Here is a 26,590-nt window from a genome sequence, read left to right as displayed (position 1 = left end):
TTTTGCGATTCATATTCCTTTAGGACAAAGATCAGCATTTATTGAAATACAGGCATTTTGCTAATCACTTGGCATTGAACAAGAACAACTGTGACCAACTTCATGTATGTGTGTTCATCATTGATAAACTGTAGGTTCATTACAAGTAGTTTAGCATAACAGTTTACAAACTGGAAGCAGAGTAGGAATGCCGACATCAAAGATCTTTTAACAACTCTAAAGCGTTCATATTAAATGTGGAAGTGGTTTATAGGTAATACCTTAATTACAAATCAGCATGAGCTGGGCTCAGTTGTCATGAAGTCACTACCTTCAGATGTATGGATGGATTGGCAGCTAGTTTGTTTTCTGATGAGCTACAACCGAGAAATTAGACCATGTGGGAGGTGTTATGTTGCGTTCCATTTTACCTCGGAACTTGTATTTCCGAGCTTGGAAGTCGGCATGGTGATTTCTTTCCCGACCTCCGGAATTGTTATTCCGACTGGGAGGGGCGTTCCAGTTGCAAATTCCGACTCGGAGGTTGGTAATTCCAAGTTCCAAGATTATAATGGAACAATAACCCAGATTCCAGAGATCTGAGGTATAACTTTGTGCTAGGCTAATGTATACTGAATTGAAATTCATCATCTCATCTGAGTAAACCCTGGTAAGAAAAAACGATGCACAATCTTTTCCAAAATGTTGAATCATCTCCTCATTACTTTGTGTCTTTGTTCAGTCTGTGCAGATTCACCCAGTTCACAAAAGTTGTGATTTCTTGGTATGAGTATGATTTCTGCTTTTAGACCCTCAGTATTTCTCCTCATGGAGACAAATTTGCTTTCACAGCAGTCCCTTCGTGCCGAGATGCACACAAAATACAAAGACACAAATCACAAAGGTGTGCTTGTGTCTGCTATAAACTGCAATTCAATTCACTATGGTTATTCTCACACATCCCTTGGTTTTAATGATACATTTTTGATGTTGTAATTGCTGCCTGTGCGTTCGTGTTGCTGATGTAGGAAGCTCAAGCTGCTCGGGCATTTAATCTGTGCAGTGCCATTTGAGCTCTGAATGATTCATTCTCAACCCCGACAAACGGGCCCCCTGCTTAGTAGACTGTGCTCTGGGTGCCGGGAGTTTATGTTATGCTTCGAGATGTTGACACATCTCATCATTTGAAATGGTACCAGGGATGGAAAATGTGACGACACCTGGCAGGCTAACGGCAGGATGTTGTGCACCACCCACACATAGTGTCTTGCTGGACTGGCTTTGGAAGTACAAAAACGCCAGTCACAGTAAATGGTTTGTAGGAAGACAAGCGATGCAACTAACAATGGACAAGAAATAAAGTTGTTCATTGTCCAACTCTTTTGGATACTAAGTGCTTTCTGTGTGTAGATACAGTGGTTGAATAGACAGTCTTTCAGCTATTTTTAGTATCAAACATGACATTTCAAAGCCATTTTAAACATTGTCTCTTCATTTGCTACTGAGTATGTTTTTCACGCAGGATCTTTTGTACCAGTGTTTTACATGGTAAAGACATATCTTCGTGAAATTTCTCTGACCCTAGTGACAACATTGTTCCTTATACTCTCAGGGACTGCCCTTTGCTCTGTCCGGTTGATGCTGCACATAAGAGCAATCAGGTTCTGGTTGTTGTTTCCATGTTTTACAAATATTTGATTTGTGGGCAGTTTGTTGAACGAAGCAAGAACATGTGAGGCTTCACAATGTAGCTTGAAATGAAAATTGTGTTGAATAGAAAGCAGAGAGCAGAATGAAAAAAACAAAAACAAAGCTGCTAGAGAGAACTAAAGAGTCTTTGAGTGTGTTTGTGCGTGCAGGCATGTGTGCATGCGAGACACATTCTGATAATCATGTTTCAACAAGCTCTGGGTGACTCTTTGTGCGCTGCGCAACTACAGGTTATAAAATATCCCATTCTCTGAGCCACAACAATGGGCATCACATTGCCTCGCCTTCCCTCCTCATATCTCCCTTCATCCCCCCTTCTTTCTCATTAAAGTGAGCTGCGCACACTTTCATAACATTTTAATGGCTGTGCGGCTAGTCACGCACCTGAGATCTGACTCACAACAATTAGAGTTTCTCTTTATTTGATATAATTGCTTATGTGCACACAGTGCACCAGAGTGCTGCTTAAGAGAAGGAGCATTTTTGCTGTTCCAAAAAAACATGAAATGAGACTTGTCCTCTGATTACTAGATGCAACACAATGGATACATCCTTGTGACAGGCAATCAGTGGACACACAATCACCCTGCTCTGTAATGATTTGTGTAGATGGCCTGCTAATAAAGATGGTCACTAATGATGGCACAATCAGTCCAATGTGAGGCGTTTATTTCTAGATTCTTATGGTAAAATGCACCCTGAGAAAATACAAGATATAAAACCATTACAGCACGAAGTAACAAAATGTCACGACCTACAAAAGGCTGTCAAGAAAAGCATCTAAACAGATGCAAAATATCAGCTATTGTCAATATTTGTTTTTACCTATGCGTAACATTTTATCCTACAGCATTGTATGTTATCATGAGCTGGATATTGAACAAATTTAACAAGAGACTGATAGGTTTGTGTAAAGTGTGTATATTCATATTTTGCCTGACACCTGATGGAGGAAAAAAAAGAAGCTTTAAAAAACACTTGAAAAAAAACAATATCCCATTTCACACTGGTTGACAACAATTTCATTGCTTACATGCAAGCCTGAACTCACACCTGCTGATTATCAATCAGTGACATGCTGCGCAGTTTTATGAACAACTTCGTCTCAGGGTGTCTGGCTGCTCCGTGATGGCAGGTGGGAGTTTTAGCCTCGCAAACATTATTCAGTATTCCAGAAGCTTACATAATTTCATCGTTATGTGGAACCGAAGAGTAGCCTTTTCTTGGGTCTGAATAAGTCGGAGACAAGCTAGCTCATAGGAGGCACCATACTTATAAACCATCATAGAGTAATTTGTGATTGGCTAATACTATGTGACCAGGCCGTTCAGTGTGTGTGATAAAACGGTTCTTCTAATTAACTTGGGTAACATTAGAACCTGGTATCTGTGGCGCAGCAAATTGATTTAGCAGTGGGGCTCGTAAACGCTCTGCAGCATAAAGTAATTATCACAGTAAGTATGTTCAACTTATTTCTGTCTCTAACACAGTGCTGAAATGCCCGTCTCTAATTATGACACAAGTAAAACAAGTGCAAATTACCTTTTTTTTGTACAAATTAATATTTTCTACATTGCTTTACAAAGATCTTTGTTATGTGTTGTCTCAAGAAAATATCACAAATTAGATACATTTTTTAAAAAGATTTATCCTTTATATTATCATTGACAACCTGTATGTACTGTAGATGTTGCTCATAGCGATGAACCCACAGATTATCACCTGCTGTTCCGCTCAGATGTTTGGAGCTTTATGTCTTTACTCAAGTTAGTGGAAAGCGAAGACTAATAAACAGACTTGAGTTTATATTCAGGTAGCCAGAAACCTTACTCCGCCTGAATGCTAATGCTTTGATGGATGTATAAACGGGCTGCCGTTTGCTAACAAGTTCAAAAATAAAACAGACTTTAAAGATGTGGTTCAATCTGTATTTTCTGCACAAATGCCCTTTCTTTCAGAGTATAGTGGTTTAAATGAATGTGTAATATCAAATATATACACACTAGAAGGGGAAGACAATTTTTTTGTAAGATTAACAGTAGAACACACTAACGTCCTCAATGTATTTGCTCAGACTCAACCAAGAAGCTGAAGGATGTGCTGCAGGAGTTCCATGGAGATGGTGTGTTGGCTAAATACAATCCAGAGGAGGTATGTTCCATTTATATTATGTCACAGATAGTTTATAGTCTATTCAATCCAGCTGTGCTTATAGTCCTCATACAGCACTCCTGTCTGCATTTGGACAACAATGGAAATATCTCGACGTATGGTTGTTGTCTTTGTTTCTTTCTGAAAAACATTTTTAAAGAATTGGAATTGACAAATTGGACTTAACACAGAACATTTTAACACAAAACGATCCAGAAGAAAGGATTTTTAGAAGAGCGGCTCCTCACATATTTTGCACTCCTTCGTACTTTTTTTAAACAATATTTTGACACCCGGCTGAGCTGTAAACTGCCATTTTAGCTTGAAGAATATGTGGATTACACTCCTGCAGCTGAAAGGTTTAGCCAGGTATGTCACCATAATGAAAACATTTCAAAGCTGAAATTTTCTTTATTGATTTAACAGTTGCGTGGTGGAATAATGAGGTGTGGAGAGGAGGATAATTCTTTTGTCACTTTCATGATTTATAACATTTTGTGACAAACTATAAAATTGGTTTCAGTTCCTGATATGTTTTTTGGGGGGAAATATCTCCCAGTAAAAAAGTCACAATTCACATTATCCAATACACTGATTTTGATCCAGTTTAGAAGTTTTTTCTGCATGATGATTTTAATATCCTTAATTGAGTGACAGCTTGGCAGTATAAACCTGTATTTACATGTCATGTCTTTGTTGTGACTCTTTTCATGTGTAATATGTACATATAGTACACTTTAAAGGTAATAATTGCACTATGAATCCATGCACGTGTTGGGTTTCTTTCCTTCTAAAATGCTGCTGCGTATAGAAGCAGGAAATCCTCAGCCAGGTAACCGATGTCTCTTCCTCTTTCTGTATTGGTCGGTATGTTTTGCTCATGAAGTTCGTCATTGAATAACTAAACTCTCAAGCTGTAGTGGAGCAACTTTTGTGTCAGTCTATACCTGAAGATTCATAGATTCAGTTAATAAAGCAATCATCAGGATGGATGAAGTTGTAAGCCTAAATGTTAGAAGAATAAAGACTATGTTTAAGGGGCAGTAAGGGGCGATTTTTTTCCGATACACTTTTTGTAAAAATCCTCATGGTCCACTAGTTGTAGTATCTGTGTGCGCCGAAAAAAATGCTGTGCAGTTTGTAAACATCACTTCCCGACATCTTAAGAGACGTGCTTGCTAACAATGCTATGCCTCAGGGGTTTTGGACTAGCGGTTAGCGCGTCTTTCTCCCATACATTAGGCTGGGGGTTCAAGGCCTGATCAGTGCAGTAGAGTTGTCAACAATAAAGAGGGATCCAAGCCATCTCTAAAATTACTTACTGCCCCTTTAATTCCATTGAATGCAAAAGAACAAGCTGCAGAAAAGCTGAAACTATAAAATAGATCTTCACCGCTCACAGTCCAAACAACACTATAGGCATCCTTTCGAGGTGCAGAAATCTGCAGCACAAATTCTGCAACATTTTGCAAATGATCACAAATGTTTCCTGCAAAAGTTGAAACATACTGTCTTGATACTGACCATCCTCTGTATTTTCACTACAGTGCAACTATGCTCTCCCTGTCTTGGTTTTTTTAGGAGATTGACTTTGAGGGCTTTAAGGTCTTCATGCAGACGTTCCTGGAGAGCGAACTTCCTGAAGAGTTCTGTTTACACCTCTTCATGTCATTTAGTAACAAGGGACTCAAACCCAGTCCTTCATGTCCTGACAAACCCAAAGTCTCAGGTAAGTGTAGAAATTAAATATTTACCCCAACAAACCCTCAAATTACAAACACAACATTTTGGTGTCTTGTCTTGCTACTGACATGTACTGTTTGTTGCTCATTCCTCAAAGCATTTCGTCAGTGGCATGTTTTTTTTACGATTTTTAATATTAATCAAAAACAGCACCATCTTTCTGTCTTGAGCCTTCAGACAATCTAACTCCTATCAAGTCCAGCCTGATGGAACATAATGTAAATTGTACTGTAGAAGCTGCCAACTGTCTTGGCAATTGCCTTGTTTGTTTACAGGATTTATACTAATATCTCATTCTAATGTGGTGATGACTAACTGATATTAATCCGCCAGGATTTCCATTCTGTCAAACGGATTTAAAATACAGTGGTTAACCGACCTCTTGTCTAAAGTCTTATGAGATAATCTTCGGTTTTAATGTTGTGTCAGATCAACATCAGCAGCAACATCATCAAAGGAAGCATCACCAAACAAGCAATGAAACATTAATGCACATTGTTTTCCATTAAATCAAATCAATAAATTACAAAACAGTGTTTTCTAATTCAGTGTTGGATTTTTTGATTTGAAATCATGTTTTTTGATTTGCTATTGTGTTTTCCTATTTGTCGTCATGATTTTGACCTCAGGGCTAGAATTTGTGAAATATTTTACCCCAAATCATTGTCAGAGATGTTAGGCCAGTATTGGCCATCCATCCATCCATCCATCCATCCATCCATCCATCTTTCCTATCCTATACAAGTATGAATTCCAACCATCTCCTTTGCCACGTCCTCCAGCTCGTCAGGGATCTCAAGGTGTGTCTCAGCCAGGTTGGATATATAATTCTTCCAACATGTTTTATTCTCCTCAGACTTGGACATGTGAGGTATATCACCACAGGGAAGATTTCAACAGGCATTACATCAGATGCTTGAGCCAATTCAGCTGGCCTCTTTCAAAGCGTAGTGGGGGAAACTAAATTTGGCCACTTGTGTCTGCAATTTCATTTTGGTCATTACCCAAAGCTCCTGACCATATATGAAAGAAAGTAGACTGACTAAATAAATAGAGAGTATTGCCTTCAGTTTCAGCTCCCTCTACCATGCGCTTTCTCATCCGTAATGTTGATCTTTACATGACTTCTTCATTGTAATGTTTAGTAGCAAACTTAAGACGAAAAAACTTAAAACTTATCTAAGCTTTCTGAAAAAATGCAAAGTTCTTAGGCAATTACGATAACTCTAACTCTCAATAGATGAACACAGCAAACATTCCTGGCTAGCTATGTTTTGTCTAATATGTTATCACGCTGGGTTATATGGGGCTGCCCGGTGGTTAGCACTGTCACCAAACAGCAACAAGGTTCTTGGTTCGAATCCCGTTTCGGACAAACCAAGGGCCTTTCTGGAGTTACATGTTCTGCCCATGTCTGCGTGGGTTTTTCTCCGAGTACTCAGGCTTCCTCCCACAATCCAAGACATGCAACTCTAAATTGACAAAGAGTAAAAGTTGGTTCTGTGATGGGCTGGCGAACTGTCCAGGGTGTACCCCGCCCCTCGCACAATGTCAGCTGGGATTGGCTGCACCACCCTGTCTTTGTTTTTTACTGTATGTGGGGGAAAAAAACTAACTAGCTAACCAGAGTGAAGAATCAATAGTGCTAATGACTTATATCATATACTTCTCTTCACCATTAACAAAGTGAGATAAGGTTGAGACATTTGTGCATAGACTATGGATGAATCCACTTAATAACACTTGCAGGAATACAGCTCTGCCCCGAAAATAAAGCAAGCGTTGGATAAGGCGAAACCTGGACTGTCTGTTTATTTGCCCTTTTGTTGAACTGGACACCACACACCATTGATCAGTTTGACTGTGAGGCATCCTAATCCAGCAGGTTGTTGGGCTAACATGAGAGGCGTTATGGCAGTTTTGACCTTTTGTCTCCGTCTCCCTACAGGGTTGAAGCTGATCAAAGGCAGCTCCAGCCCTCTGAAGACACCCGCACTGCCCAGGCCTTTGGACACGGTGCAGCTGAAGAACATTGTGTGTTACCTGTCGTTGCTGGAGGGCGGACGTCCTGAGGACAAGCTTGAGTGTGAGTGTCATCCCAAGTCATATGACCATTTTTGGCTCTTCTATAATAAATATACAGCAAACAATCGAATGTAATGTGCAGATAGTGAACAAGTCCTAAATTTATGAATCTCTGAGATACATTGGAGGAAACACTGGGAACCTTGAATTCACAAATAAACAAAAAAAGATTCACAAGCCAGACAACTGAGCTATCAGGCAGAAATTGTAACTGGGTGAGTAAACCCTCAGTGGGTGGAAACAGTGTCATAGTCTACGTTAGGTCAGACAGAAGCTCAGAGAAAAAGACAAAAGGGTAAATTAGGACATAGTTAATACCACAAAAGCTTGTGAGGAAAAATAGCAGCATCAAGCCACTCGAAGTAGCTAAGTATCAAATATGAAAATGTGCATAAAACAGGTGGATGGAAACCTCAGTTAGATCGGTAGCTGAACTCAATGGATCCTTGTATGATGTCATTTTCTACGATTTCAAAAGCAGCTGCCAGCAAATCAGAAACAAGTATTTTACATGGTTATGGCATAGCAAGCAACATTTGCTCATCTATTTGTTTCTAAAATCTTTGCTTCTTGTGTCTTGGCCACAACCAATGCAAAAAAATACTATTTTCCAGGTGCTGAGTTCAAGAAACTTATATCTAAATTGGCTCTTTGTCAGGTACAGATGAATCGAAAGAGAAATGAATGATAAAGAATCTGAATCAATTTTTGACACTGCACATGGAGACTCAACTAAACCAGCGAGATTGTTTGTGTCCATTTTTTCATAAACGCTCATCGGGGCAAAATCCTGGCACAGAATATCTTTGGTGTTGATTTAAACTTTCTTTCTTTTGCTTCAGCATTTTATTAAATTTCTGTTTCTGTAGTATTGGATCATTAATAAACAAAATCAATCAAACTTTTTCATACTTGTTTTGTTGCTCTTTCTCTTTGATGAAAACAGTAATTGAAATAAGCTTTTTATTAGCTTACAAAAGAATATTATCCTTTATTTTTTTCATGATTTCTGCTTTCTTCAGAGTCTGTACGCCTTAATCTACTATCAAATGAAAATCTGTTCATTTTACTGTTTCGACTCTGTTTCTGCCTTATTCAATTTCTTTGGAAATTATCTTTGCAGCTCTGATGAAGCTTCTCTGACGGATTGATTGATACCTGGTATTTGCCGCTTATCGCCAGACATTCCCAAGCCTCTTAATTGCATTCATCACATCATTTATTCACAAGGTTACGCTACTTAATTGGACATCAGACTTTTTCTATGTTTCTGTAATTCTCATCCAGCTACTGAATTATTGAGTGGACCTGCACTCATTAAGTGCAGGGAAGACTAAATTATTCAGCCAATGCTGTGTGTGAATATGTGAGCACAATCTACATTTAACTGTGGATGATGGCTCCCATGCACTCCCTCCCGCCATCCCTGCATCCCCCTCTCTTTCCTCCTCTGTGGTCCAAACTGATGTTGTTTCTGTAGTTGATGGCTCTATCTGCTGGTTTGTCTCAGAAGTGCAACTTATTTGAACTGTTCATGTGACTAAATTTTGTCTGCACTGAAAGGAAACATGTCTTGAGTTATTTATTACCAGTTTCAACCAACAATCACTATTTATCTGCTGGGTGAAATGCTGTAGTTCCTCTCACTGCAGGCATTTTGAAATGAATATCTTAAACACCACAAAGTAGGGAAGAATCAAGAACCAGGTTCAACATAATTCCTAAAACATTATATTTGATCACATAATTTGATGAGATATGAGATCTCATCCATTCCCTGTTGAAATCTTCCCCGTGATATACCTCTAATGTCCAATTTTTTTAACTCAATAATGGTTTTTTTTAAAGATTGTGTTAAAATTGGATTCTTCTTTTTCCAGCACAAGATGCTGAATCCAGAGAAATGTCACTAAAAAACTAAAAAACTTGAATGTGTGAATGTGATTTGTTATATTGACGTCTTTTTATTATATCATTACACTATAATCCCTGAACAGTTTTATTCATGAGGATTTGACTCCCCAAATAAAATATGGCCCCATTTGTTTGTAGCTTCAGTAAAATGCCCTAATTTCACTCATAATTATTTTACAGGAACTCATTATGAAACTATTGATTTCGACTGGCTCATTGAAATTTATTTATTTCATCACACACAATTCAGGAAACCTTTTTTCATCTACAAGGACAAATGCAATTGTAAATCTCCTATTCCTTTTTCCAGGAAGAGATTTAAAAGTTTTAACAAGTTTATCAATAAGCTTTTATTGTTGTTCTCTCACAGAGATTTTGGTTTGTCCAACTTATTTGTGCTCCTTTGCAATTTATTGCTTTTCCGGTAGAGTCTTTTGTCCATAAACCCGAGGGTTGGGGGTTTGATCCCAGCTTCCGCCAGTCCACATGCCGATGTGTCCTTGGGCAAGACACTTATAGCAGCGTTGTGTAAATGTGTGTGAATGGGTGATTGTGACTTTCCTGTAAAGCGTTTTGAGTGGTCTATATGACTAAAAAAGCGTTATATAAATACAGTCCATTTACCATTTACCTTCTTGTAACACCATCAACCTCCACCCAACACCAGACACCAGCATCACTTCCCACTCCCTTTGCCTCAAAAGGTCACAATCTCTCAGGAAACTGGCAATAGTTCCTAATTAGTGGCCCGACGAACCTCCGTCTGACGTCAACTGCTGATGATGTCAGCAGCCACCACCCACTGCTGCACTTGGACCACGCTCACACGGGGGCCGGGGTGGAGTTTATAGCAATTCTAAGTATAGCCACTACTATGGAAATGATCTGCAGCCAGGTCATGTAGTTGTTGCTGTTGTTGTCACGACTCCGCTGTGTTCAGACTTGAGAGGGGGTTGTCTACGCATCGCCATGACGCTCAGGAGCAGCCAATAATAGCTGGGGTTGCGGAAGCCTTCTGTTTCCATGGTGACACTAAAGCATGGAAATGCTTAAAGTTGCAGCATTCAGATGCTTATGAATACAGGTTTTCACTGTGTTGGTGGAGTACACAGTGACATTCACACAGAAGATAAGGAAGATTAAGGAGAAGTGAGTGATGCGGCTTCTCCTGCCAATTACAAGACACTTCACCTCAATGGTTGATGAGGAGCAGAGAGAACATGGTGTTAATACTGTAGCCTGACGTTGTGTTTTTGTCTCCACAGTTATGTTTCGTCTCTATGACGTGGATGGAAACGGGTCCTTGGACAGCTCGGTAAATTACTTTAAAACCATTTTTTTTTCAATACTTCAACAGATCACATTCACAAGGAGTTTTTAAAATGTAAAAATCTAAATTTCGAAGAATCGTCACCAAGACAGCAGGAGACACAAAATATTGGAAGTATTGTCAACTAACAATTATTTAAGTTATCAATGAATCTGCTGATTATGCTTAATCACTTAATCGTATCTATCTATCTATCTATCTATCTATCTATCTACAGTATAACTCTATCTATCTCTGTCTTCCTCTATCTCTGTTTATCTATATATATGTATCTATCTATCTTTTTCTATCTCTATGTCAATTTATTTTGTCTCTCTTCACTTTATATCTCTCTCTCCTACTCTTACTTTCTCTCTCTCATCTCTCCACATAACTCTATCTAGTGTAATATAAATGTGGGGTATAGGTGTATTTATGAGTGAGAGAGCACCAGTATTTATGTGTATATGCATAGAAAGTGTGTGTGTGTGTGTGTGTGTGTGTGTGTGTGTGTGTGTGTGTGTGTGTGTGTGTGTGTGTGTGTGTGTGTGTGTGTGTGTGTGTGTGTGTGTGTGTGTGTGTGTGTGTGTGTGTGTGTGTGTGTGTGTGTGTATTAGTCATCTCCCACTCATTATTTCCTGAAAGAGGCGAAACAGTAAGTGTTGTACAATAAAAAACAGATGTGTTAATTCAGGGCAACCAGAGACATTATTAGGACCCCAGATCAAACTCTAGATTTAGAGTTAATACAAAATATGTAGGCACATTTTGAATGTGTGAACTCTTCATCCACTCTCATACATTCTTATCAATACTCAGCATGAACCCAAAGGGCATCAGAGCGATACAGGCTGCCACGAGTTAATAGTGTCGTCCCCCTTTTCTCCTGCTGCCAAAAAAAACAAAAAAACAACCATTGTAATTAAACCATCAGCTCCTTAGCTCTTCCCACGCTGCCTTTGTTTTCCTCCGTGCGACTCTTCTGTGCGGAAGGATGACATCCCCAACCTGCTATTACACACATGTTTATCAGTCTATTCAGGCCACAGACATTTAGTGACATCAGTGTGTAAGGCTGCAATATACAGAAAGGTAAACACAGTGTTTTGGTGCCTGTAATGACTGTCTGTGGTCTCACCGCAGGAGCTCGAGCACATTATCTCCCAGATGATGCATGTAGCAGAGTACCTGGAGTGGGACGTGACTGAGCTGAAACCAGTAAGAAAGACATTTGATGAATTAACACAGTAAACTGTGAAGTAAGAACACAATGCCTGCTATCCAATGCTTCACGGCATTCTCCTCGGAGTAGACATTTCTCTGCAGGCTGAATAGATGTATATAAGGAATTACCAATAGATAAACGACACTGTCACTCAGTAGATCCCATACCACTGCCAAGGCCAAATGTTTTTCTTTTACCAGATCTGTGTCATTGTACAAACTTGTAGATCCAATACCATAAATATGTTGTTTTTTTCATCTAGATCCAAACATTGTTTCCTGCTGTGAATTAATGAATTAGCTTGATTAATTGAAAAATAAATTGTCAAATAAAAATGTTTCAATGGGCAATAAGTAAAAACTGTTTTCAGAATAAAACAACATAATAATGTTTAATAATTAATTTATTTCCCATCCATCCTTTTATTTAGTCTTATAATGGTATGTTTGTTTAATCTATCATGCTCATTTATTCATAAATATATTTATTTAATAATTTCCCTTTTTTGGGAAGTTTTGGGCCTTCACTGTCAAAAAGCCTCATAGTGTCATAGGATGGCTTTTTTCTATAAAGAAAATAACCATTTGTGCATTAAAAATGTTCATTCCTTATTCATTCTTGACCTTGGAAGTGGCTGTTTAAAAAAATCATACAGAATTTGAAAATTAAAATTTGAGCAGTTACAATTTGACGGCAGTTAGGCAAAATGTATCTGTAGATGAACATCAAGTGATATGATCGTCATCTGCTTTTGATTCAAAAGCTCCCTTGCGGTTATAATGTTTTTGTCTGTAGATCCTCCAGGAAATGATGCGGGAGATCGACTACGATCATGACGGCACTGTGTCCCTGGAGGAGTGGATCCAGGGCGGCATGACCACCATCCCGCTGCTAGTGCTGCTGGGCCTGGAGACGGTGAGTCCACAGACTGACCGCTGACATTTGCCAGTGACACATGTTGCTGAACAACACTCAAATATTTTAGATTGGAAATAATCAAAGAGAAAGACTGTCACACATCAGTTGATTTGCGTCCAGTTGTTCCAACTGTGTCTTTAGCTGTGTTTCCGCCACAGGGTCTTAAAGAGTCAAAACTGACAAAGGCATAAATCTATATACATCTTGTAATCCTGGAATCAGTCTAAGTCTATTTAATGACACAGGTGTCAAAATGTGCAGGTGTTACGCCCCTGTAGAGGCGAAAATAGAAAATATGACACAGACACGATGTTGCTTCAGTCACGTCCACTGGTGTAATGGAGGAGCGCGCCGCACATTCCCCTATTCCCCCGGTCTGAACGAGACATTAGCAATTGTTTTTTGCTGTTGTTTATATTTCTCTTTTAAGCCTCTTCTAACAGGTCAGAGTAATGGATTACCAATCATAATGTATTTCAACTTGATAAGAGATGAATCTTTTGAACCAAGAAGTGCAATGAATTACAGTATCACATCTGTATCACCATTACACAGGTATATAACAAAACAAAACCCAAATCCCCAAAACACTGAATGCGCCATCAGTTCTGTCTTCAGTTCATGATTTACCCACTAGATGGAAGCATTTGACCAGCTTTAACAAAATAAAAATAAAATAATGAATGAATATTACTGTAAATATACAGAACTAATATCTGTCTGTGCTTCAGTTGAACCATTTGGCCTGCAGTTTAAAAAGTAAAATACAATTTAAAGAAAATATTTTTGAGTGAAAATAAAAAAAACAACTCATGATTAGCTAAATATAAACATCCGGATATATAAAACTGTAGTTAGTCTGTCAGTTAATTGGTATTGAATCAATCAATTCATCATCGATCATCTGTTTTTTCTTGCTGCAGAATGTAAAAGACGACGGGCAACATGTGTGGAGACTGAAGCACTTTAACAAGCCGGCCTACTGTAACCTGTGTCTCAACATGCTGATTGGACTGGGGAAGCAGGGACTCTGCTGCTCATGTGAGTACTTCACCTACTGTAGTGTTTGACAGATTGATTTGCACAAATAGATAAAATACATATCAATTTATAGATAAACAACTGAGCCGCATGATTCACTTGAGCCTAAAGTAAATATTTACTTAAACTTCCACTAACAGCTTATTTTTTCTGTTTGCTATATTTTCCCAGTTGAAAGTCTTCAATTGCATTTTTTTCCTCTCTCCCCAGTCTGCAAGTACACGGTCCATGAGCGCTGCGTGGCGCGGGCGCCGCCGTCCTGCATCAAAACCTATGTCAAGTCCAAGAAAAACACAGAGGTGTGTCTGATTGAAGTGTTTGGCAGTTGGCACGCTTGGATCAGCGATGCTCTGCGGAGCTTAGGACGAGGGTTTCTCTTCCTCAAATGGAATTAAAGCCACTCAGTCTTCTACTAAGCATCGCTAATTACCAGGATGAGTTTAAAAACACAGATACCGGCCGCAATCGTTTTCTCAGCCTCTTCCTTTTGTTTTTTTTGTCTTGTTTTCTTTCCCTCTGACTATTTTTTGTGTATAGTCTTGTTTTTCTGCACCATGTTTCTTTTTCTCACTTCCCTCCTCCCTGTATGTTGTCTCTGCCTCTCTCCACAGGTGATGCATCATTTCTGGGTGGAGGGGAACTGCCCCACCAAGTGTGACAAGTGTCACAAAACCATTAAGTGTTACCAGGGCCTGACTGGGCTCCACTGTGTGTGGTGTCAAATCACGGTAAGCCGCCACCCGAGGATTTGCAGCGACCTCCTCATTATATTTCCACTGCGTATTGTTTAAGGTATCATTTTTGCACCTCTGTCCCTCCAATTTACACCCAGAAAACACTTTGTTTTGTGGCTGAACGTTAACTGAGGCAGTGACACATGTAACACAACCTAAATCCTGAGCATATACGGTAAAATGTACATAAACATGTAGTGTTTTTAACACAAGTTTGGTTGTTGATAACGGCTACTCCTCTAGCTCCACAACAAGTGTGCCTCCCACGTGAAACCTGAGTGTGACTGTGGACCCCTGAAGGATCACATCCTGCCCCCCAACTCAATCTGCCCCGTCATCCTGGTAAGATTTCACTTCTCACTGGTCCTGTGGTCCTGTGGTTGACCTCGTTTGACACCGAGGTGATGAGATGAAACTTATTCGATCGCCAAAGGGGAAATTCACTCGTTAGAGTTGAAGAAAAAGAATGAGTGATAAATCGGAGGATCCAATCATCAGCCTGTTCTCCCACTTTATTTTTCTAATTTCTAGAGTTTATTTTCCACAATGATGCAAGCCAAAGTCGGGGGGAAAAAAAACTGCACATGGAATTGCTCATTAAAATATAAATTATGATACTCCTTTTAACAGTCAGTGTGTGGGAATTAGTGACATCTAGTGTGTATGTTGTGCATTGCAATAAACTGAATACCCTTCGCTTCACCCTCCCTCTCCAAAAGTGTAGGAACTTTTAAGGTGGCCCTCAGGTAACATAAAAAAACACGATAGGACCTCTCTAGCGACAGTATTTGGTTCGTCCATTCTGGGCTACAGTAGAAAAATGGCGGTGCAAGATTTAAAGGGCTCATTCTAATGTAAGGGACATCTTTGTATCAGGTGATATTCAATTTCTTCTGATAGATCCCCCTTAATTCCTACACACTGGCCCTTTAAAAGTATGATACACATCAGTATTTCTACTATTTATTCTTATTCCCAGTTATGTCAATAGATCCCTCTATCCCTCTGAGCTGTTCACTTTAAATTGTACACCTCTTCTCCAATCAATGCTGAACCTAAACCTTCCGCTATCACTCGCTGAAAGAATAGCAACAATAAAAATGTAAATTCTTCCTAAAATTATTATCTATTATCTATTCACAATGGTCTCTATTACTCCCAACAGCTTATGGTTTAAATCAACAGTTACCAAATTCTACTGGGAAGATAAACCTCCTTGGATAACAGTTTCTACATTACAAAACCCAAGAATTTTATCACCTAGTGTACCAGCTCAAATTCCTCATTCAATGGCTCAAAGGCCCAAAGGCTGAGTCTTCCTGGTTGGACTCAGAACAATCACTATGTAATGACCTACGGCTATTTTACCTCCCTTTCATCACTCAAAGCATCAAACAACATCCCTGCTTCCAAAGTTTAACTGTAGCTACAACTTTAAATGCTTGGTGGAAAACAGTTAAGATCAAAAACTCTAACAGAATTGCTCCATCTCTCGCTCTCCTATCTGGAAGAATCCAGACTTTACTATTAACAAGAAAACATTACATTTCACCAGCTGGAAGGACAAGGGTATTACACATCTTCATCATATCATTCAGGAAGACTCTCTTATCAGCTTCACGGATCTGGTCCAGAAATTGAACATTTTAAACTCACCTTTTTTTAGAATACATGCAACTATGATCAGCAATTTTACCAAAACTCAGTAAGAAAATTAACTCTTTAACTGATCCAATCCCAATTGACAAAATATTAAATATTTCCAGTGCAAAAATGGAGATTATTTTAAATCAGTCTGACAAGTCTGTGTCTGTACCAGTATCTAAATGGGAAGAAGATCTCTTCATAAGCACTAACACAGACTTCTGGAGCCAAATCTGGAGTAATATCTTCATTAAGAACCATAGCAAACATTTACAGTTAATACAGTACAAGATTATTCATAGGACGCATTACACTGTCGCTAAATTACACAGGATGGGATTCACAGAATAAGATAATTGCACTAATTTTTCACTTGACGCACCAGACACATATTTGCATGCATTTTGGAATTGCACATCAGTTAAAAAATTCTGGCAGGAAGTCACAGTTAAGTTATCTAACATACTTGGTTGCAGCATCCCTCTTTGTCCAAGAACCGGTATCCTCAGAGACATTTCACAACTTCTATTAAAAAGTGAAAAATGTACTTGTGTTGTTGTTATACGATCGCCAAGAAAACGATCAAAAAACAACCTAAAAATTGCTATCTGGAAAAACCTATTACAGTAATGGATCATATATCTACAGAAAAAAAATTCACCTCTCTAAGCAATAAAATAAAAATATAACTTATTTCGATTTAACCTGGACTCCCGTCATCACTCAGTTAACGTCCCATTCTGCCTGGTTTCCAACCCCAGATTAACTCACTTTTTCTCATTGTTTTTGTTTTTTCCGTTTTTGACTTAATACTTTTATCTAACTGATACACACACGCACACGCACACGCACACACACTCACACTCACACTCACACACACATAGACATATACGCACACACACACACTTAAGTTACACATATTGCAACATTGAGGCATACAATGACATACACACACACGCATATGTACACATAGACACACTCACACACACATGTACACAACATTCACCTACTACATGTACATAACACGCACACACACACACAAACACGCACACATACAAATTCATACAAACATCAAACCCCCTCTCCCGCTCTCTCTCTCTCCTTTTCCTCCTGTTTTTCTTGCACTCCTGCTTTCCCTCCCTACCTTATTTGACCTGATAGGTTAGACTGGTTCTTTCGAGGTATTCTGCCTCCAAGAGGCAGTTTTTCCTTGCCACAGTCGCAAGTGCGTGCTCTTGGTTGGGCACTAGAGCTGCACAATTGTAGGAAGAGACTAAATGTGATACCATGATAAAAGGATTGTTACATGTAAACATGGCAAAAAACAATTAGAACATTTTCCTTGACATGTTTACTGTCCTTTGCAATTTGATCATTACCATAAATTGTGCAGCTCATGGAACTATTAAGTCTTTACGAACTTTACAAGTTTTAAAGAGGTGCTAGATGTTGTTACCCTGTTGAGATGTAAAAAATTAGATCCCTCTAAATCTGTACTATCTAATCTAAGTACTTTTATACCATCCCTTAAATGTGGTAAAGCTGGCCAAATATAAGCAGAGTTACAACTAGGGTTTTTAATTTAAAACAATTTTAAAATATTTAATTAATTGGTCTATAAAAGTGCATTTGTATTTTATATATGTATAAATAAGATATAAACAGCAGTACCACAAAACAAATTCCTATGGAAAAAATGCTTATAAACAATAAATCAAACTAAAATAACAATCTCAGAACTTTCCCTATAATTAGCACCAGGTTAAATAGGTAACTTTCTAGACCAATTAATTAACTATTAGCCCATTAAATTAAATGATTTATTTCTCAGCATGATGGGCTGTTTGAAACTGTTTGTCATGCTGCCAGGAATAAAATTTTGTTGACCTAAAAGTAATGAAAAAATGAGAGATCCTTCCCTGGTAGCTCCAGCTCTAGTTACAACAATAAATGCAAAAGCTAATATAACTAAAAATATCTGGATAATAACCATAACTTTCCAAATGATCCAGATATAGTAAAAGCAATAATGAGATTTAAAAAACTACAATCACTTAATTGAAATCTTCTCCATAATTTGTCTCATAGCTCTCACAGCACACTTGCTCAGAGGCACTGATAATGGAAATCATATATTATTTATTTATTTATTTATTTGGAACTTAACTTCATTTATAGATCTTTTAACAACATCACTGTTTGACCTTTGACCCCAGGAAAGGCAGTCGACGCTTAGGAAAGACTCACGGTCCAGCCAGTCGAGCCGAGGCAAGATGCAGAGAGCAAACTCGGTCACAGTGGACGGCCAAGGACTGCAGGTGACACCTCAGAAACTACTATAGCGTCCAAATACAGAGAAATAAAATGAAATATATTTAGAACATGAAACCACAGAAGTAAAAATAACTTAACTGTTCTAAACTGTTAGTTTACTGTGTAAAGGTGAGGTTTAGAATCTGAAGAATGCTAGTGATGGCGAAATTGAAGCTTTATGAACCAGCGAAGCTTTCAACACAAGTGAATCAAAAAAAGGTTCATTACTCAATGCATTTAAAATCAGCACTTGATGAGGACATCTGCTGGTGAAAGTTAGAGTAAGCAATATGTCGCAAAATTTTTGAGAAGGGTCTGGCTGCAGACCGCTTGAGCTGTGGAGCTCCACGCTAGACTGGAAACACGTGACCTCTATACAAAAAGGAAGTAGCTGGGTCATTTTTTTTTTAATTCTACAAAAGTAGTGTGATTAAATCCTTATTCAATATCTTAGACAAACAAATGTAATTGAGTAGATATGAGAGATTTTTCTTGTTTTGTTTTATGCTTATTTTTATAAGGTAAATGATAGCGATGTTGATCCACACTCAATACCAGTTGGTGGCGGTAATGCACACATTTGTTGTTTGCCAACCACCCAAAAAATTCAAGAAGAAGATTTTCGTTTTAGCGATTTGCAAGCTGCAACTCAGCTATCAGTGACGTTGGTAATTGGTTATATTGACAAAAACAAACATATAAACATAATCAAATTTCAATATGTTACAGTACACTATTTTCTCACATCTGAGGAACGTGAAGGTCACGTGTTTCCGGTTTAGAGACATGGAGGTCACGTATTTCCATTCTGCTGTGGAGCTCCACAGCTCCAGCGGTCTGCATCAAGACCCTCTTGAAATGTTTCACCACCGACCAACACATGAATCTTGACGCAAAAATGGATGGATAAATGAATGAATGAATGGAAAGATAGCCTCGTTATGTGAGGCTCTGATGATAGTGGCAGATTACAAAGGAAGTGGAAATGAGAGGGATATCACGTCGGCTGCTAATCCATCTTATTCTGAGAAGTGTGCATTAAGTTCCAGAGGCAAGCCTCCACATTTTAATGATGTACCATAACAGCAAATGGCATTGGAGCTGCACTAATTTGAACCATGAAGCTTTGAACATGTGGTCCTCAGGCAGGGGGTGTTGCTGCTGAACAAAGTCTCACAAGGCCTCAAATGTTGTCACACTCAGACCACGTGGGAAATTTTAAAGTAACCAACAGGATTTTAAAATTGAAATCCAAAACGATGTACTTCAGCCATGAATAGAAATATTTGTCTTCACCAACCGTATATTGTAACATGCATTCATTGCTGAGTTTCATGCTTTGAAGTGAGCCTGTGTGCTCGGCTTTGGGGTGTGTGATTGGACTCTGCTGGCAGGCAGTGTCATACTGCAGAGCCCAATCCGGCCCGATGCGCTCTGATATCTGTCAGCGATGGAAAGCTGCCGTCGTCTGTGGCGACTGCTCGTCTACTCGTGGCTGGGAGAGAAATGTGATGAATCATATCCCAGGCACATCAATCTATGCCTCTTGCTGGCTAACCAGCGTAATAATCAAGATTATTATTTATAATTACAGGAAGTAATGGATCACTCGAGACTGGACAGGGAGCTCATTAATTCACCCTTGGCCTGCTGGGATAGCAGACAGAGGGAGTTAAGCGTTTCATCTGTGTCAGGGAGAGCACAGGGCGAGTTGTTGCAGACTAACTGCAGGAAGGGGGCAGTTCAAACCGGGGGGGGGGGCATCTGGATTATCGCTTGTTTACGTGGTACTTGTGTGAGTTGGGGTCCGGCACCGCAGGCTCTGTCTGTCACACGAGACAAACTGCTCTGCCAATTAGGAAGCGGTGACAAATGACTATTACGACTAAATTATGAGTCATGAGTTCTCAAGTTGAGAGTATTGATTGGCTAACTGGTAGATGGAGGTTGGTTTTACTGCACTGTACATGCAAGGTTGTCTAGTTACTGGAACTAGAAGGACGCCGTACATTTCCTGTTTTCTTATCAACCATCGCCATCTCCTACAACAACCTTGATAACTGATAAATTTTCGGAGCAAACTGGAGCAAAAGTGTAATGACGATTATTAGAGGCCGATTGATGTGAATTTTAGGGCTCTGAGGTAGTAAAATGTTTCTGATACCGATATATATCGGCCAATATAGGAAACAATTAAGGATGGTTTCTAAGATGGATGGATGGATGGATGGATGGATGGATGAATGGATGGATGGATGGAGGAACTTCATTTATCCCAAACTGGAAAATTCCAGTGTTACAGAAGAAGGTATCAGGCTAACAGCATACCATAAAATATAGAGAATAAAAGATATAAGAAATACAAATGTAAAAAAATATAAGAAGTGGAAAACTATTCAAGTATGATTATGACAAAGATACGTATTTGAGGCTTGATATTTTACAGTTTAACCATAAATAACTAGAAATAAAAAGAAATTACAAATTCAACGAAATATTTAGAACTTGAATCAAGAAACGTTTTTTTCTTCCATTTATTTTTGGATGTTAAATTTAAAAAATTGTGCACATCTTTTCTGCATTGTTTATTCTGTAAAGTAAAACTGGCCCATGGCTGTTTTTTTTCTTCCAACCGATAGTTGAGTTGAGTGTGATACATTTCGCTTAAGATGTTCTATAATCCTCTTATTCCCATGAACAGACCAAAACCAGCCACGAATTTATCCTAAAATCCTAAAATATATAGCGTAGCTTATTCCACTGTCATAAAGCTCACTTGTTGTTCCAAACACTGTGAAAACACATCAGTGGCTCCATCTCACATTAAGTGACATGTTTGAGTGACGAGTGCACTTTTAGTATATAAATCCACCACAGAAAATAGTCTCCAACAAATGCACTACTTATTCTTATTTGAATAACATTTGATTGAAAAAAAGTTTTTAGGTAATGACTTATACTTTATAAAAATGAAACTGGATGCTTGGTCCCTGTTTTTAAAGATTTAAAAAACGGATTAAGAAAATTAGAGAGTATTGACAGACAGTGACTGTCTGTCTGTCTCTCAATACTCTCTGATTTTCCTATTCTGTGATGATTTTTTAATAGGAATAACAACAATAAATAGTAACTGTAACAACAGAACTACAATAGAAAATGAACATTGATGGGATTGCTTAAAATTCCATTTCTGCTGCACTTCATCACGTCTCTCCTTAATAATTAGATATTATAATTAACACAAAATTAAATTAGGACTCATGCCATAAAGGAAAAGTGAGCAGCCACACCTCACCATGGGCAGGTAACATGAAAAAAACAGTATGAAACGTATCAGATGCCTGGTACAGCGTGTAAGTGCTCTGTATACTGTCTGAGGGGGATAGGGCTTAAAAGTAAATTCCTGTGAAGCATCCTGCAGTCTCCCAACACCAACGGTTTGTTTTGACATCTCCCATTCAGATCACAACAATAGAGGGCACTCATCCTCTGCTAGTGTTTGTCAATCCGAAGAGCGGGGGGAAGCAGGGAGAGCGGTAAGCACATGATCTGTCTCAACATGCTACAAGGGGCCTCGACAGCACTGCTCCTCCGCCGCAGATCGACAGCAGCAGCGTGGCCTTGGCTGCCGAGTGCTTTAGGCTTACTTAGTCAAATAAAAACACAATACAATTTACCTAACGCGCCGTCCGCAGCCACCTCTATTCCCCCCTTCCTCACTGTCATGGCCCTGGCTGGTCCCCCTTCTTTAACCCAGGGCTAATTGGGTTATTACTGAAACATATTCATTTGCTCGTTAGTATGCCGGCCCTCATTCGTTTAAATTATGTGATCAAAATATGACTTCAGCCAGTTGATATAATGAAATTGAAATTAAAATGAATTAGTCTTTCTAATGGTTCTCCTCAAGGGGACTTTGGGTATATCCCACCCCTCGCTGCCCTCGTCACGCTCTGATTGGACGCTGCGGTCGGCATCAGCACATGCTGTACGACACTAAATCGACGTTTCTGAGCCAGATGTTTGTATTGTGAGCTTTTGTTTTTTGTTTTGATGTTATGGACATCTCAGATGTTTTCTGATGTTGATCTCTTTGCGTCTTCACTCAAGGATTTACCGAAAGTTCCAGTATCTTCTGAACCCGAGACAAGTGTACAACTTGGCCAAGAATGGACCAATGCCAGGGTATGTAGGTCACCTTGCACAAACATGGAAGAGTATTTAAAGTATTTGCCCGATTTAACAAACAACTGAAGGTGACAGAGTAAAATACAAATTTGTCAAATTTACTCCTACTTCAAATCTATTCATCAGTAGAATGGACAAGTATAAATTAATAAATAAATAATTAAATGCAGAAATAAATAATTAAATGCACAAATAAATTAATAAATACATACAGTTTGCGATAAAAGATTCCCTTTTTTTCTCCATCTATTCATTTATACATTTTACATGTATTCATTTATTTATTTATTAATACATTTCTACTTTTATTTATTTCTGTATTTCTACATGTCTACATTTATTTATTTCTGTGTCTCTGTGTCAGTGTATAAATGGCAATTAGGTAGGTGGGCTTAACTCAGTCTAAAGCATTGTGCTCATTAGATTTACTACTTCTGTCTTGACTTGGCCAGTGCGATGGAGGTGCCTTTAGCTCAGTATTAGCCACTTCACAAAAGGAAAGTAATTGTAATTGATTGTCAGTCCTACTCAGCCTTGTACCAGTTATGGTTATGGAAAGTGTTGTTGGAGATATTGCAAATTATTTTGGATAATCAGCAAATGATTTTGACAGAAATGCACCCACTGACTATATCCAGTTTCGTTTGGAGAGACTCATGGGGGATTTAGTTCAGTTAAGCACTGATATGGATGTAGAGGTTGACACTGTGTTGCTAAACGACCTCCAAGATTGTAATCAACATTCTGTAAAATCTGTGTGGTTTGCATTTACTCCACACTGCACCAGGAATTGCCTACTGTAGGTCTAACTGTACTTGATTATACAGTTTGTAACATGTTTTTTACCAAACAATACACTAATTTTAACATTAGTTTTTAGAGAATGGACAATATGGCACCTACACGGTGAATTCCAGTCTGTTTGGCTCATCATATTCAAAGCATGAATATGATTAATTTGTTGATCACTTGTGAGTTGCTTTTAAGGGTTTTTCTCACAGTCAGTTTGGCTGTAAGTAGGAGTGAGTTGCTTAATAAGTGTGTGTGTTATTGCTCAAACTCAGCAAAGAACTCTTTATTAAAAAACAGAGTTTGCTGTAAAGATCATTTGAAAAACAATATTTTTGGGGCCTTTTTAAGCCTTTATTGATATTTTAAGTGTGAAGGGGGGAGAAAGTTTGGAAGACATGCCGCAAAGGGCCGGGGTCGGAACCATACCCATGGCCACTGCAGGAGACCTCAGGCCTCCGGGCATGAGCGCCGATGCTACCAAGTGAGCCAACCGTCGCCTCGCTAAGACCATTTTTAGGTGTAATTGTTGGAAGATACTTTTTTTTATGGATATTCTTCTGCTTATACAGCTCTTCACAGATAGATGTTACAAGTGCACTGGTTTTTAGTTTAAAAACTTTTTAGGTTTTCAATATTAAAATGTTCATTTTCATATTTGTTTTCATCCATGCAATGCAAAAAAAGGAAGGAAGGCAGTCTCAATTCATTCAACTTTATCGATTAATGCGCTTCTGTTTACAAACATGCTGCTGTTTTCCGTTGTTGCTCACATATAATAACCACCATCACATGCAGCAGAGGCCTGTGGTATTAAACCCTCCACTCAGTTCCCCTCAGACACAAATGAGGTTAGTTCACACATAACAAATCCTGGAGAAAAGTGTCTCAGGCTGTAGCCTCAGACGAGCAGCGGCTCCATATGCATAAGCCTGTATGTGACAGTGGAGCTGACACAGTCGAGTGACGGACAGATAAGGGGTGAAACTCTTGCTATACCACATGTGGTCATGCATACAGACGAGCAGCTCAATGTGTAGGCTGTAGGTGCGGCCAGCATCGGGTTTCCTATTGTTCACATCTGGGATTAAGAAAATGAATGGATCATTTACATGCACAAGGCTCCTTCACTTTGCCGTTTGCGTCCAGCAGCGCTAGAATGCACAGGAATGCCTCGCCGCCGTGCTGCCTCATTGTTTGGCTTTGATTAGATCTGAAAACAGAATCTTTGTGCCTTTATAAAAAATAAATACTCGGCGGCACACACAGGATACAAAAACTTGCACAAGGTTTCACATCAGGAGCTGGCACAGCTTTCATGTCATCAACGATTGTGCCGACGCAGTTCCAAGTTTCTCTGGACTGACCTTGCGTCCACTGTTCTGTTTCTCTTACATCTACGTCCCTGCACGGGGCCTGAAACATCACCTGCTTCCCATCTGTCTGGAGCTGAGCCCAGAGCTGCTCCTCAGAGCAGAGAACACGACCTTACCCCCGCTGTAACCTTGTTAATATTTTGTGAAGTGCATGCACTGCAGCGCACATTAGCGAGGTGGACGGTCACCGTCGGACACACCTGGCCGAGACAACCGCATGCACTGCTGTCAATTAGCTGCCTCGCTAACGCAATTACAGCAAATTAAGCGTTTGTTTCTTGGTATTTAAATATCCCCAAAGTTGCCTTTCATGTTTGCGGCTGTCTGTTTTGAGTCTAATACGGTTTGTGGTCCCAGTTGGAAAGTAATTGAGCGAATCATTTACCCGCTATATGAGGCTCGGAGGCTGGTTCATTCAGTTAGGGCTTTGTTATTGTGAAGGAACGGAAGAAGTTGGACTGAACATTGCCCGTCATGATCCAATTAACCCTCGAACAGGCAGGCAAGCTCACTGAATGAATAATTGTCAGTGTGACACGCTACTTTGTGGGATTAGAGGGGGTTTGTGATGCTTCTGTTGGCTTAAAAAATATGCTTATGATCTGCACACTTCATCTGCATTTTAGAGATATTTTAATTAAACATCATTCACTTGAGTAAATCTGGCATTTCTACATTGTCTGTCAGAGCAGAATGAGTAAAAGGCCCCTTGTGGGAGTTGACATGATGCAGCAAAAAACTTCACAATGATGATGAAGCAGAAAGTACTTTACTCCCTGAGTGATAGTGTGGAAACACTTTCCCTTATTCAGAGTTTGAAAGTAAGAACAACTTTTACATATTTGAGTTTCCATAGAAATGACTTTATATCGCTGGAATGTCCATTTCTTTATTGTTATATAACCTTCCAAATCAGTCGTTACAAAGTGCGACAAATTTCTTTGTTTGTGTCAAACAAAAGTAACAAAGATGTGTTGGTACATTGCCCATGTAAATTATAAAACGCGAAATATTTCCTCATTTGGAAATATTGTCTCATTTGCTTAAATTGAGAGATTATAACAATATTTTTCTACATACATCCGAGTCATAATAAGGTCAGAAATGAATGTGGTTAATTTTAAACTGTTAATTATGATTATTACACATCAAAATCAAATTTGATCAGAATCAAATCATGTGTCAACAAAATGCACAAGGGTTAAATGTTGCATCAGTAGTTCATTTACATACATTGGCTATTTTCATCTACGATGGAACGGACAAAATGAGACTCGGCATCTTGAATCTCGATAGGACTAGAAAATAAAGGATGAAAAAAATTATAATGAAAGAATCTTCATTTTATGGAATAAATTATAATATTGCTGTGTTTGATTTTAGGTTGAACTTCTTCAGAGACGTTCCTAATTTCAGAGTGTTGGCCTGCGGAGGGGATGGCACTGTGGGCTGGATCCTGGACTTCATAGGT

The 26,590-nt window shown here is 38.9% G+C and overlaps 1 protein-coding gene across 2 annotated transcripts in view; it reads left to right on the top strand.

Annotated features, from left to right (window-relative positions):
• The window catches only part of dgkb (diacylglycerol kinase, beta), a 75,119-nt gene that overhangs the window by 5,231 nt on the left and 43,298 nt on the right, over positions 1–26,590 (top strand). Inside the window, exons 3-17 of one of the 2 annotated variants that reach the window (XM_035608988.2) lie at positions 3,764–3,840; positions 4,652–4,672; positions 5,422–5,569; positions 7,532–7,669; positions 10,848–10,897; positions 12,035–12,109; positions 12,912–13,031; positions 13,958–14,075; positions 14,286–14,374; positions 14,687–14,803; positions 15,053–15,151; positions 18,670–18,771; positions 22,229–22,302; positions 22,877–22,951; positions 26,503–26,588. In XM_035608988.2, the coding sequence (XP_035464881.1) occupies positions 3,764–3,840; positions 4,652–4,672; positions 5,422–5,569; positions 7,532–7,669; positions 10,848–10,897; positions 12,035–12,109; positions 12,912–13,031; positions 13,958–14,075; positions 14,286–14,374; positions 14,687–14,803; positions 15,053–15,151; positions 18,670–18,771; positions 22,229–22,302; positions 22,877–22,951; positions 26,503–26,588 (1,389 nt within the window). The remainder of the gene's footprint in view (positions 1–3,763; positions 3,841–4,651; positions 4,673–5,421; positions 5,570–7,531; positions 7,670–10,847; positions 10,898–12,034; positions 12,110–12,911; positions 13,032–13,957; positions 14,076–14,285; positions 14,375–14,686; positions 14,804–15,052; positions 15,152–18,669; positions 18,772–22,228; positions 22,303–22,876; positions 22,952–26,502; positions 26,589–26,590) is intronic. The other variant, XM_035608990.2, reaches the window with a different exon arrangement.

The sequence above is a fragment of the Scophthalmus maximus genome, chromosome 20, assembly GCF_022379125.1.
Source record: "Scophthalmus maximus strain ysfricsl-2021 chromosome 20, ASM2237912v1, whole genome shotgun sequence".
In the NCBI taxonomy this organism is placed as follows: domain Eukaryota; kingdom Metazoa; phylum Chordata; class Actinopteri; order Pleuronectiformes; family Scophthalmidae; genus Scophthalmus; species Scophthalmus maximus.
This window is presented reverse-complemented; position numbering and strand designations above follow the sequence as displayed.